This window comes from Typopeltis vanoorti, chromosome 2, assembly GCF_054136105.1.
Source record: "Typopeltis vanoorti isolate ZY-2024b chromosome 2, IOZ_Tvanoo_1.0, whole genome shotgun sequence".
NCBI classification, from domain to species: Eukaryota; Metazoa; Arthropoda; class Arachnida; order Uropygi; family Thelyphonidae; genus Typopeltis; species Typopeltis vanoorti.
The window spans coordinates 11,044,162-11,058,128 of NC_143550.1; the positions used below are offsets into that span (position 1 = coordinate 11,044,162).

The 13,967-nt window shown below is 33.6% G+C and overlaps 1 protein-coding gene across 1 annotated transcript in view; it reads left to right on the forward strand.

Annotated features, from left to right (window-relative positions):
• Positions 1-1,836: 1,836 nt before the first annotated feature.
• Positions 1,837-13,967, forward strand: part of LOC150108815 (uncharacterized) — a 43,486-nt gene continuing 31,355 nt past the window's right edge. Inside the window, exon 1 of the mRNA XM_090403452.1 lies at positions 1,837-2,569. Within this exon, the coding sequence (XP_090259578.1) occupies positions 2,059-2,569 (511 nt within the window). The 5' untranslated portion in view covers positions 1,837-2,058. The remainder of the gene's footprint in view (positions 2,570-13,967) is intronic.

Genomic DNA, 13,967 nt, shown 5'->3' on the forward strand with positions numbered 1-13,967 from the left:
GAAGAAGGATCTGTCTTATGTATTTTAGGTAGACCATAAAACCTGAGAGGCCTTGCAAAATGAGTTTTTTGCCTTTCAATCGTGTTCACATCCAAACTTATGACCTCATCTAGCAGGGAGTTTAATTTCTTCAGTTGTCTGTTGCTTGAATCGTCATTGAGTTCTTGGTATGTTGAGCGATCTCGAAGTAAAAGGAAAAGTTTTCTTCTATAGTTTAAAGAGTCAATAATTATTGTCGCTTTCCCCTTGTCAGCGTTAATAATGATGAGGTGATGACTGTTGTTTCTTAAGGAATGTAGCGCTTTCTTTTCAGAAGGAGATATGTTCAAAGGAGGAAGCTTGGCTTTAAATAGCTAAGAAGCAACTTCTAGGTGGAGAACATTAGCTTTTTCACTTGAAAGATGAATGAGGTTCCGTTCGATGTTAACTAGGAAATCTAGATATGGAATCTTTTTAGCGACTATAGAGAATTCATTTCCTTTTGAGAGGATGAGTATTTCACTATTAGTTAAAGGGCGACCGGATACGTTGATAATCCAATTATCTGGAACTTGGAACGGCTTGATTTGGTTAGAAACAAGAACATCATATTTGCCGTTTAGATGTTAATTCTGTTTTTTTTACGAACGTTGTATAGAACGTTCGAATAAAATTCGAATTCAGAACTATGTTTGAAAGATGTGGTTCTAAGTTTGTGGAGATATAGATACAGAGATCAGAAACTTGATGAATGTTAATAGCCAGATCATGTTTAGCTGCTCTGAGTTGATTAGGGATTAAAGATAAACTGGTGTTCCTGTAAATATTATGAACTCCAGGAGATTTAATAGTTTCTTTAATCTTAGCGAAATTAGGAATTATCTTGTTGTCGCGGCATTTTTTCAAAAAGATGATCCTCGCTCGCAATTTACCTTGTGTAGTTTACCTAATTTACCGTTTTTTTTTTTTTTTGGTGAAGTTTTCTCCGTGAAGGAATAAAATTTGATTCTTTAAAGATACTTGTGACATTAGGATCATAAAATATATACACGTTTACACAAGAATATTATGTAATTTCAGACTGAAATATTTGGCAAATTAAATATTATTCTTGTGTAAACGTGTATATATTTTATAATCCTAATGTCACAAGTATCTTTAAAGAATCAAACAATAATAAAAAAAATGAATACTTAATTATTAAAAAAACGAACACGTTTTAAGAATAATAATATTTCTATATGAACTAATTCAATAATGCAAGCAAAAGTAACAATTATTATCAGTTATTTCCGCTGACAACAATATTCAATGATAAAACATTTTGGGTCCGATCTTTAAAATATTTTATTTCTTTCATGAATAGTAGATTTTATTAATAAGAGTAATAGTTATGTTAATGACGATAAATGTATAGAACCTATTATGTAATTTAAACATTGTGAAATTCTTAACGTATAAACATGTATTCAATATATATTTCTTGAAGTATCCGGTTTCACCTTTTAAAATATCTATCTGTTAATCGTCTCTAAGACCGTGAAAACTCATGGCAACGAGATATCTAATTTATGTTTCTGTCTCGGTTGTAAAAGCAATATTTTGTACAAGTAGCAGCTCTGAACCTTGCAGAAATGATAACTTTTCGATAGTGTAGTTTATGATAAAAAATCATCTTAGTTTCTATTGGTCATCTAGTACAAACACAGACGTCACGCCGTAACCATGGAGGAGAAATTACGTCATGTTTAGAGACCTTGACTTCCCTTATCAAGAGTTGAAAGGTTCTAGCTCACGTGATATGCTCAAAAGAAGCATGCCTTGAGTTTTGCTCTAATATTCCCTCCAGTGGATTTGAGATCTTGTTTCTACCACGTGTACGTTACCATGCACGTGTTAGTTATGTTCTACTTCTTTTAGTTTTACGGTGATTACTTAATCAGTTTAAAATTAAATTAATGTACAGTATATGGCTGCACATATCAAGGTAATATTACAATTTCAAATAATTATATCACTCAAATAACTTCTGTAATCTAAGGAATTTCAATTTTTTACTATTCCGTAAATTCTGTCATTATGCTTGCGAGCAATACGTCTGGAAGGTCAACTACAACACCATTTTCTGTAAAGGATATCCTTTCTCATCCATATGAATCTATGGGTTTCCAGAACGTCAGTTTCGAGAAGTTACTCCTGGATGATGAAGAGGATATTAACAATGGTAATGTTCATGAAGCCAATGCTGAACACAACTGTTCCTCACCCTTTCCACTCCAATGGGACAACGGAATGAATTTTCCTATGGGTCTACATCAGAATCCATCCATATGCAGCCACCCTTCATCTCCGCTGCCATTATTATCATCATCAGCTTTAATACAGTCAGCACCGTTACATTCTGATTTATCTTATGTGGACATTGACAGCCCAGTTATTCAAACAAGCGAAGACGCTTTCAGTTCTGGATCGTACAGCAATGGCGATAGCATTAACGGAAGTCCGCTGGATCCAGATTTGGATAGAGAACTTACTCAGTGGCATACTCCTGTATCTAGTCATCTATTAGACAATGGCGAAATAGAAGAAGGTAAGAATTATAATGTGAACATTTTAAATAAATATCCTAATTTTAAAATTTTATATTTTAATGCATTAGAGCAATCACATAATAAGCGATATGATGTCATGCTGCAATAGCTTCCTTTTCTTATTTTTACATCCACAGTAGCACATTTTTTTTTTCAGTAAGCTATAATGGTTTATTATATTTTATTTTGATATTGGCAGAGATCGGATATTATGATAAATATTGCAACAAACTGAAAATTTGAATTCTCTACAAAAGTACTTAAACCTTAGTTTTGAATGGTTAGTTAAAGTGTTTACCCATTTTACACCTTACTTCAAAATATAACATTCCCGAATGCTATGTTAAGTATTGTAATAATATTTAAAGTGGAATAATTTGTTAAATTGTCGGGAAAGAACTACAGAAAATTTTATCATGAAATCAACTGAAACATTCGTAATATATTAACAAGCCATTGCATGAATCTCTGTAAATTATATTTTGTATTAATATTTTTAAATTATTTACTTATAAAAAGACAAAGCTTATAAACATAGGGAAATCTACAAGATTATCTAGTAAGTATACATTTCAAATATCATATCTTAAACAGAATTCACTAAATCATCAAACTGAGCTACTTCTCTGGAAAAGAGAAGTTGGTGGTGAAAATTCGGACCTGCTGCAGCGAAGAGAAGTGTGGCCTCCATCTTCAAGTACTTCACTGTGCTACTGGTTGATATAACACGGTGTGAAACATGCAGTCTCTTAACCTGATAATGATTAAAATAATTTCAGAGTTAAAACTCGTAGCTGATTAATTATTTTAACTAATTAATTGGTAAAGTCAAAATATAAAAGAGCGAGTATCAAAAACGAATGCACCAATTAATTTCCTTCTGTTTATTTTCTTATACAGCGGTTTGAATGTGTCGCATTTCTAAACGCATTTTCATTAAATTTACTACTTTGAAACTATTTTTAGTTCTTTTTAATGAGTGTAAATTCCTGTCAGTATTACCCCAAAATAGAACTACTTCATTCGGGTATATTCAACATATTTAGTAATCTTATCTGTAACCACTAAAATGAAGGAAAAGCAGATAACAGAAGGAGTATGGTCTGCGTAAGGCTACGAAAATGTACTATAGTCGGATGAGTCTATATTATTATTTTTTTTTTCTGAAGAAATGTATCTTATCTATTGTACCAATCTTCAGCATATAGGATAACTAGATTCACATGTCACTCACTAGGCTCCTGATGACCTGGTATATATCCTGGAATGTTATATTTTACCAAAAAATGCAATCTCTGCTTTCATTAGATGTGTTCTTTAATGCATTGGCATATCACTGAAATTGGTCCAGCTGTTGTTTTGTCGTTCTTTAAAATTGTGGGCGGATCATCGTAGCCTATGCATAGTGCATTATGTAAGGTCACCAAAAGTGTTATTTTAGCATTTTTCTTGAAGCAAACTTTACCACTGTGTCACAATGTATATTATACTTGAAAATAAATTAAATTATTGATTTAATACCTTAGAGAAGCAAACAAAGTTTACGCAAGTTGATTTCATATCCACTGCTTCAGTATCCCATAATGCAAAAATATTCTGTAATGGCTACTACCCAGAGCGATTTCGCCCTTTGTATAAGTAAAAGGACATCTTCAAAAGCTAGGCGATTCATCAGATCCCTCTAACGTCAATAAGCAACCCGAAGGATCATTTTAACAAATTAACTCTCATCCCTTCAAGATGCCAGCGATGGCTCACTCAATGATAGGCAGATCCTATCACTAAGCAGAACCGTTCATCTCCCATGGCAAAGCATCCACCGACGAGACCTGATAGTGGCTACGTCAGGAGAAACTATACCATAGGCAAGCATCTAATAGAATGCAGTGATCGTGACCACTTCAGCGATTTCCTCAACATCAGCGATTTCCCCAGGTCAGTTTCGACCTTTATTCATGTCTCATTAGAGGACCCAAGAAGACATCTTGGTTAAATCAACGCAGATATCATATATTTTCTGTATAGAAGTAGTAAAATGATGTATGAATTTATTACTAAATACTAGTATGATAATTAAATAGGATTAAATCAAAAATATAATCTCTTGAAGTATAATATACATTGTAACGCAGCACTAAAACTTTCTACATTGACTTGAGTATTTAATAATATTGTATTATACCATTTCACTATTTACATATAAAAATACATGACTTCTGCGTTGATTTAACCTCGGAAGTTTCCTGATTTCTGAACTCCCACTGATTAGACTTCAATAAAGGTCGAAGCATGAGGGTAGTAGTTCTTCCCATTATGTTTTTGAATTATAGGATACTGAGGCAATTGATGCGAAGTCAAGCAACTCTATATACAAGTAGACAAGCTGTGAAGATACTTCGCACCAACTTTGTTTGCTAACCCTTCGATAAAGGGTTGAAACAATAATATGATTTCTTGTAAATATACAGACGGTTTATTTGCTTCACGGAATGAAAAACCTAAGTTTCTAGGAGAAAAAACTATTCGATCAGAGAAAGATACTGCCTAAATCGCTTTTCATTATAAAACTGAAAGGGAAAAAATTGCATAGGTTCACACTATCATACACGGGATTCAAACTCCGATCTTTTCTGAACAACTCAGTTTTAGTTGAAATATAGGATAATACAACCCCATTATCAGATTATATCGTTTCATTTCATGAGGTAAGAATTATTGGAATGCTTGAAGAAGGCTGAGTTATTGATATTGCCAGAGAGTTTGTAAACTCACAGAGCGTTCTATCCAGGCTCTGGGCAGCGTATCAAACCAATGTAGTGTGTTCCTCACATTAGCTAAGAGGTCGCCCAGAACCACTGAGCACGAAGACAAATTTTTGGTTATAACAGCAAAATGTAATCGATGCCACACCGGCAGGTCAGCATGCAAGTCAGCTCCATTCAAACACAGGTACGCGGATATCTCGGCAAACTGTAGCAAGACCGTCTGCGGCAAGTAGGCCTATACTCCTGAAGGCCTCTGTTCTTAAGGAGGCTGGTCGCTTTATCCGCAGCTCATCGTAGAGCACGTTTTTTTTCAGTAGTGTTGCGTCCATAAAAATTGGAGAAGACATCAATGAACTATTACAGATGAGAGTCGTTTTAGAGACACAATAGAGAGATGTATTGCTGTTCGAAATTCCCTTCCAGAAATGAGGAATTATGGAGGAGAAATGTTTCAGTCTACTTCAAGAATTACTGAATCACTTAGTACTAAGCATGGTACGATATTGTGAAAGCTTCAACGCATTTCGGGGGTTGACACATTCCTTACCTAAATGTCTCTCCGCATAGCTTTCTGTAAGCACTGTACATTAATTTGTTAACTACTTCCTTAGGAAATTTGTAACTTTTGAAACGTATTGAAATTTAAATTATACGAAATTTATAACACATTTTAGTGTAATGTAATTTATTTATATTCTGAAAATAAATGTATGCCCACATTTGAATGGAGACATGCAATTTTTTTTATATACAAATAAAAATGTAGTTCGTCCTTGGATTTTGAACACCAGTATACTACACAATTAGAATATTTCGTCACCTTCCTGAAGAACATTCATCTTCGGATTAAATTCACAGTTGAATTTGAAAGAATTAGGTCTTTATTGTGTTTGGATACACTGGTTGAGATATTAGAATTAAACACACTCAACTTCTCCTTCTCCAGGAAAGCAACTAACACAAAATGTTACCTACACCAGTGGCGGCTTGCACTGCAGCACCCTAAGGAAAAAACGAAAAAATTAAATTATGTTTCTGTTTATAAATAAAAACAATGCTTACAACATTATATAAATGCAATACAATATGTTAGAGATTACATCTTGCGTTTCGACATTGATTGAATAGTTAATAATTGGAATTGTTCGATTAACGCTTTTGATCACGAACCAAATGTAACATTTATTTCGTAATTACGAAAATTACGAAACAAACAAGTGTCGGAATTATCAAGTTCGGTCAGTTACTGCTAGACTTGCCGATATTTGTTTGCACTTGTCACTGCATGCAACAAGTGAATCCGACACTGCTCGTTGAGCAGTGTCGCTACAGATAAATTGTATGCTTGCGAGCGTTATTTCTGGGAGATATTGAATTTTTATTATTGGTGTGTGCTCGTCGTAGTGAGGATAAAATATTTTTATTGAAAAAGTTTGTCAAGGCAAAAATAGAAGAATGGATTTTATTTTTAAATAATATTTTTAATAAAGCAGATTTTTTAATATGTAAATTTACTTATTAATAAATTGATTACTGATTAGAAAAAAATGAATTATTTTTCTTATTTTGTATATGCAGTACCCCCACTTAAAATTTTCACCGGCCGCCACTGGCCTACACTCAACTCATCACCACCCAGACCAAAAAATATGTATCATGCGTTTCTTAACGGACAGGGTCTATTGAATTTCCACTAACAAAGATATAGTATAGTATACAAAGGTATAGTATAGTAAATATTTTTATATATAGTATAAAAATATACAAAGATATAGTATCTTAATTCTGTTCTTCAAAAAAATGGAAGGACGGAATTCATTTTTTTACGCATTTCACTTGAAAATAAAGTAAATAAATAAATAAAAATACATGGAAAGGGTTTATATTTTTATTAACTTTTTTACATTTTTTTTTATCGCAGTCAAGATCCTGCAGTATTATCATGCAAGACCTGCCAAGATTGAAAGAGGAATAGTATTTGAGTGGAATGTCTACAAAGAGATTATAAAGAGATTTACAAAGAGAATATATAAATTTATTATTAAAAGATTTATAAAGAGGATTACAAAGAGGTTATAAAATGGAGGACAGAATTACAACTAGATTATATGATTTTAAACTGAATTACAGGATTTAAAGTAGAATAAATGCTACGAATGGATTATAATGATCAAGTAATCGTTATAATCCATTACAGGACAACATAAGGATCATAAAATTATAAAATAAAATTATGAAATGGATTACAAGAAGATTATAAAGTGGACTATATGATTGGAAAAGGAGTAGAGGACTATTAAATAGAGATATCATGTCTTATGTGAAGATCAGCAGCTATGATATCACATACTTCAAAAATATTGTTGAAAAAAAAACGTTTTCTGAGATTAAATTCCATATAAGAGACCAACAAAAAATATTGATGCCAGGAAGTAAAACTAATCTGATTTATCAATGTAAAAAAACTATTATTGAAAGGTCGATAGATATAAAATTTCTATATCTATCGACTCCTATACTCTTCAATATATACAGCTAAAACCAGGTATATGGTAATAAGAAAAAATAAGCAACAAAATAAAAATTTAAGAGTATCAACAGGATTCCTTCGAAATGTAAAGGCTTATAATTATTTAGAAGTAATGATTACAGAAGATGGAACAACAGTTATGGAAATAAAATCAAGAATAGTTAAGCAAAAGAAGTGTTTGGGAAGAATAAATTACTAATGACCTCTGAATAAATAAGCAGACTAAAATGAGAATAACAAAATCGTGTGAGTGGTCCACACTGAATTATGGATGTGAGACGTGCACATGAAAAAAATTCATAATTAGAGAATTGCAGGCCTTTGAGATGTGATGCTGCAAGAGCACTGAAGATTTCTTGGAAGGAGAAAAAAACTAATGAAGAGGTAATGAGGTTAATGGGAACCATTCAGATGCAGTGCTCTGCTTCAGAAATTTTGCGTTGAGCACTTGTTAAAGACTTTATAAAGATAAAAGTGCATGACGGCAGGATACGTACTGGAGGGAAAATTAGAGGGAAGAAAAAGAATCTTCTGGAAGAACAAGAACTTCTTGGGTTGACGATGTAAAGAAATGAATGGGTAACAACAGCTATACGAGACCAAAGGGATGGTAGAGGAATGGACACTAACGTACTATGATTGCTAAATCCAAATTGGAGAAGCTACTTAAGAAGAAGAAACTTTAAAAACATTTGTGGGGAACTGTTATAAAAAGTGGTAGGTAGGAGATAAAAATTCCACAATCCAGTTGAATATTATTAACGAGCACAATTATTGAAAGGGAGTGGGTGGTAAGCAAATTGATCCCTTTGTGTTTTTCACTTTGTAGATTCAAGAAAGGATGCATTTAACACTATATCACGTTTTTTTTTTTAAGTTGGAGGTCTTGTTCACAAGACTTATAACACAAATAGTGCTAAGTGTGTGGGCCAGTGATCATGAAGAAAGGAGGAATAAGCTAATGATTTTTCTCTAAAAGATGGAAGTTTGGATCATTGTGGAAAAACAGTAAGGAACAGCCTTTTCAGAGAAAAGAGGCAGGTGAAAACAAAGTGAGGGGAAGTAAAGTGTGTGTGCGATGATTGAAGCTGAAGGTGGTAAGGATATTAACTACAGTTGCTTGTGGTGTTACATTCCTAGAAGGAAAGGGAAGTTTGTTCAGTATGGCCATGAAAATACCTATAAGAATGCATTATACAGAAACACAGCATTTACACATCTGTGTGAGAAAGAGAATGGAGGATATTTTGAGAGAAGGGTTATCTGTTAAGGAGCTTGCTCTCTTCTGGATTTCACCAAGAATTCCTGGGGATATTTTTAGTTTTTCACCTCATGTAATGTGGCAATAGTATTCTAATGATCAGTCAAATCTGGGATTTATAAAATATTGGGGCGTACAGAAAGAAACGAGAATTCAGGAAGTCTTTGAACAGAACATACTTTCCCTATGCTTGTGAATACAGATCGGTGCACACATATTCTTTAGGAACTAACTCAAAATTATTCCTTGAAATTTCCAAACACACTGTATGACCTTGTTCTCGATCCCATTTGTAATGTCTGAAAGACTTGCTGTATTTATTCTTTGTGTTAGAAATGTTGATGTAGAACAACTTTTTATCAACTCGTTGGATGAAAAGAATCTTCTGAAAGGTGTCAGTTTGTGCGGAATATTTTCACTTCTCTTGATTTGTACGTAGTAATAAACTTCACATCTCATAGTTCGCCAGTAATTCGTTTGTTTAGGTACTCCTAGGCAAACGAATTACGGGCGAACTATGAGATGTGAAGGTTATTACTACGTACAAATCAAGAGAAGTGAAAATATTCCGCACAAACTGACACCTTTCAGAAGATTCTTTCATCCAACGAGTTGATAAAAAGTTGTTCTACATCAACATTTCTAACACAAAGAATAAATACAGCAAGTCTTTCAGACATTAGGTGTCAGGTGTAAGGTGTCAACTTTAGCACCGAAGTGAAGACTGTTCCGAGGAGTGGCGAGCAAATCTCTATCGTAGCAACGCTGATGTAAATTTGGCATTTTGTGCATAATATTTTCAATCTATTTATTTGTAGAGGTGGTAAAGTGTACATCTGACGGTTTCATTTACCTGAGTTTCCCATATCAGCCAAAGACAGATTAAGTGATGCTTAGCGCTTCACCGACTCCTTTGACAGTTTAATAAATGTGTTGCACATCGTTTCGCAGTGGTTCTTAGGAAACCTGTTGCTTTACAAAGGTGATGTCGTCAACATTTTTTTTTTTTTTATTTGAGCTAGTCAGATGCCGTGCTCTTCTTCAGAGTATTCTGATTCAGGAATTTCGCGTTGTAAAGTTAGGACTGCTTCGGCTACAGTAGCCAATGTTCAAATTTCCACTTTCAACTGAAAAAACATGATATTGGGTATGTGTTCTTATCAATGAGAAAAAAACAATTAACCATTTAACATAAACAATTCAAGTAAAGTTTTTTCTATAAAAAGGTTATTGAATATGGTAATACACAGTTATTCATAATTCTCTATTCAATTTTATCATGTACAGAACACGAACTACGTAATGCAAAAATATTAAACCAAAATTACCTAATATGGCACATACGTTTAAGTTTCAGACTAAAAGTGTGAATGTACTGCGAAATAGCTCCAGTTGACTGAACCACTGTCAAATATTTCTGCACAACACTTCAATGACTTGATGACTTGATCAGGCCATCAGTAAACTGCCGCGTATACCATAGGGGAAAAATGTTGAGCGTGTGAATAGGCTGTGAAGCCTAAGAAAATTAACAGCAATGCAAGTATAAAGTTGGAAATCGCAATCAAAGGTTCATTGATGTATACATAGAGTATGAAATCATGTAAATTCCAACTTCTGCGGTCCATGGATGAGAGTAACACAAGGCTTAGCATGACATTCTGTAATAAAATGCTGGGTTAAAAGGTGATGTTCTTATAGGTTGATATTGTCAGGAGATTCCATATTTCTTACGTTAGGTATCTCTCTCTCTCTCTCTCTCTCTCTTACACACACACACACACACACACACACACACACACACACACACACACACACACACACACACACACACACACACACACACACACACACACACACACACACACACACACACACACACACACACACACACACACACACACACACACACACACACACACACACAAATAAATATCAAATGAAAGACACTAATGGAATGCTATTTCTTAAGTGTTGTTTCTGAGTATGCCGATTTAGGAGAATTTACAGACATGCGAAAAGAAAAATAGAAAAAGAAAAGAAATGGCTTTAACAAAAAAAAAAGATAACTTCAGCCATCAAATATTGAAACAGTAGTATATATCATGTACTCTCTCTCTCTCTCTCTCTCTCTATAGCCTGAGTTACGAAGTCTAGATAAAGACAGGTTCCACCCTTATTGTAGAAATGATCTTAAAGGAGAGTAGGTGAGGAAATTGAAAAAAAAAAATAGTTGCCAAGGAAGCTGGAAGTAAGGTTCCTTTCGAAACATTAAACAGCCTTTTGGAAATAACGACGACTTTGAAAGTCAAATTTACATTCACTCGACTAGAAACAGCAAAAGGTTTCGACTTCTTTTATGTAGCTTTCTTCTAGTAACTAATGGAAATCTTAGTCTGAAAGAAATTTCACTTTTGGTTATACAAATGAATATTCCTTATAAAAAATTCATGATGAAGGTCAACAGATATATTTACTTACAGCTCAACTTATTTAAGTCTATATTTTCAACTTTTCTTTCAATAATGGCGACCTGTCTCTAGTGTTAATTTGCGAGTTCCAGATAAATTTCTGTTTTCAAAACAGAAATTTATATTTTTGAATATATACCAACCTGCAATTCATCTGTGTCATATGATTCTATTTTGATACACATTGCTTTTCCGAAAAGAAAGTTGCATAGGAATTTCCCAACAGTGATACCAAGGCATCTACTGCAGCACAGAAGAAATCGGTTTCAAGTGCATTTAACTTGGAAAAGAAGACAACATGATACAGATCATCATTACATCGTTAGAAGCGTTTGTCAGTCAGATGCTCTGTAGTAATCCACTGAGCCAGAAATTATTGAGTACAAGATAAAATCGTTCGCTTATGCTATTAGCTGTAACTACAATCTAGTAACACCATCACTTCACACTGAGAGCCAAGAAATGTGAGAACAAACGAAAGGCGGATCTACTCCTGCTGTGACATGCTCACTTACAAACCTGTCAGGTCGCCTTTAACCCAATGTCGAGTTAAGAAATTAAATAAGAAGCACATCCGTGCAATCCTCAAACAGTTTTCTTTCTTTCTTTCTTTCTTTTTTTTTTTTACTCAACAGCATCATTTTTTTCGGAGATGTACATGCGTGACATTAAAAATATCCATGAGATCGTGGACATGAGGAAACAAATCCTCGCGCCGCATGAAGAAATTATGAAAGAATTAAATCAGGAATCAGTAATAGAAAAAAAATTAAAAAAAATAAACATAAATGGATGGAACATGTTCAAAGAATGAAAACAGAAAGATTACCAAAACAAGCCTTAAAGTACAAGCCATTAGGAAAACGAAAACCAGGACGTCCTCTTAAAAGATTCAACGATGACTTCTAAGACCTAAACAGGCCACTCTAAGCCTAAATCCTTGATAGGCATGATGATGATGATGATGATGATGAATTTAATTATTTAATTACAAAAATGTTTATCTTTATTTGTTTGTATGCTTTTTTTTAATTCAAGAGTTTTCATTTTAATTTCAAAGTGTTTGGTATGAATCTCTCAACTTGTTAGGTCATGGGTTGTCATCTGCAGATACATCAAAATCTTTCACACACCAAGATTGTTCCTTATCACCCTTCACAAAACTTATAAAACTGGGAAGTAAATATATTTCATCATTTTTAGTAAAGTATTGCTATTCTTAGCGAAGTAATAGATTTATCTAAACCTTCGAGATTAAGTGTTTACTTTTTTATTTGAAAATTACAACCAAACGGGGCATATTATTATTATTTTTTCAGAGGTAGGAAAGATATTAAGAATAACAGACTATATATCGCAGTATTTATGCAGAATACTTTGAGTTAAATGAAGCTGATACCAATCTCTGTGTGAGAAAAGAATGGGAAGGATACAGATTCCGTACGGTGTATGAGCCTTCTGCACCTACCAACATTAGCCTCACAGCCGTTGTATCATCCTAATTAAATAAATAAACTTACTATTTCAGTGGTCCGCAGGAACTTAAACAATGTAAATTTTCCTTATGATTTTACAAGATCAAAAACTTTACATCCGAATAAGTATCAGGTCCTCAAGAAGGGAGAACGCACCCCAAAGTTTGGGAATCTCTGTACTAAAGTAACAATAAAAGAGCTATTAGAGACTGTTTTTATGTGAGTGACGTTATTAAGATCCCATGATAAGTAGGTGAGATAAATTTGTGCTCAGGTAAGTCAAATTAATGTGAATACTCCACAAGTGAAATACTTTTTGAATAAAATTTAATAATTTTATATAACTTGGAAAAAAAATAAAGGAAAGAAAAGAAATCGAAGGTCATATTTGCTTTTCCTCCCATGCAACAATTCGTTTCTGATATGCTGATACCGATGTTTGTAACTCTTTATATGTTAAATGCGTTTCGGAGAGCGAGACACCATCCTTATTATATGAGTCCGGAAGAGGTTTTATTAGTTCTTAGAGCAGAGTTTCCGAATTAACTAACCTTCAGTCTATCCTCGGTATCTGCGTATGATCAATAGCTAATCTTTTGTGGATGAAACAAAATCATGAAATAGCAATAATTTAATTAATATTATGCAATTATACACTTTATTACTTAACTTTGTTTTTATTATAATTTTTATGTAAGAGAAACATTTCAGTTTCTTAAAAAAGTGCAGAGTGGAGTGTACAACAACATCCATCCATGCCAAATACAGAGCATTCTACACCATTTACGTCTGCGTTGCGCACGCGCATGTCTGCGCCCTCGAAAAATGGTAGAATATTTCAACGTCTAGGTAACTTCCTGACCTCACTAGCTACTAGACAGCTGTATTTACAGTG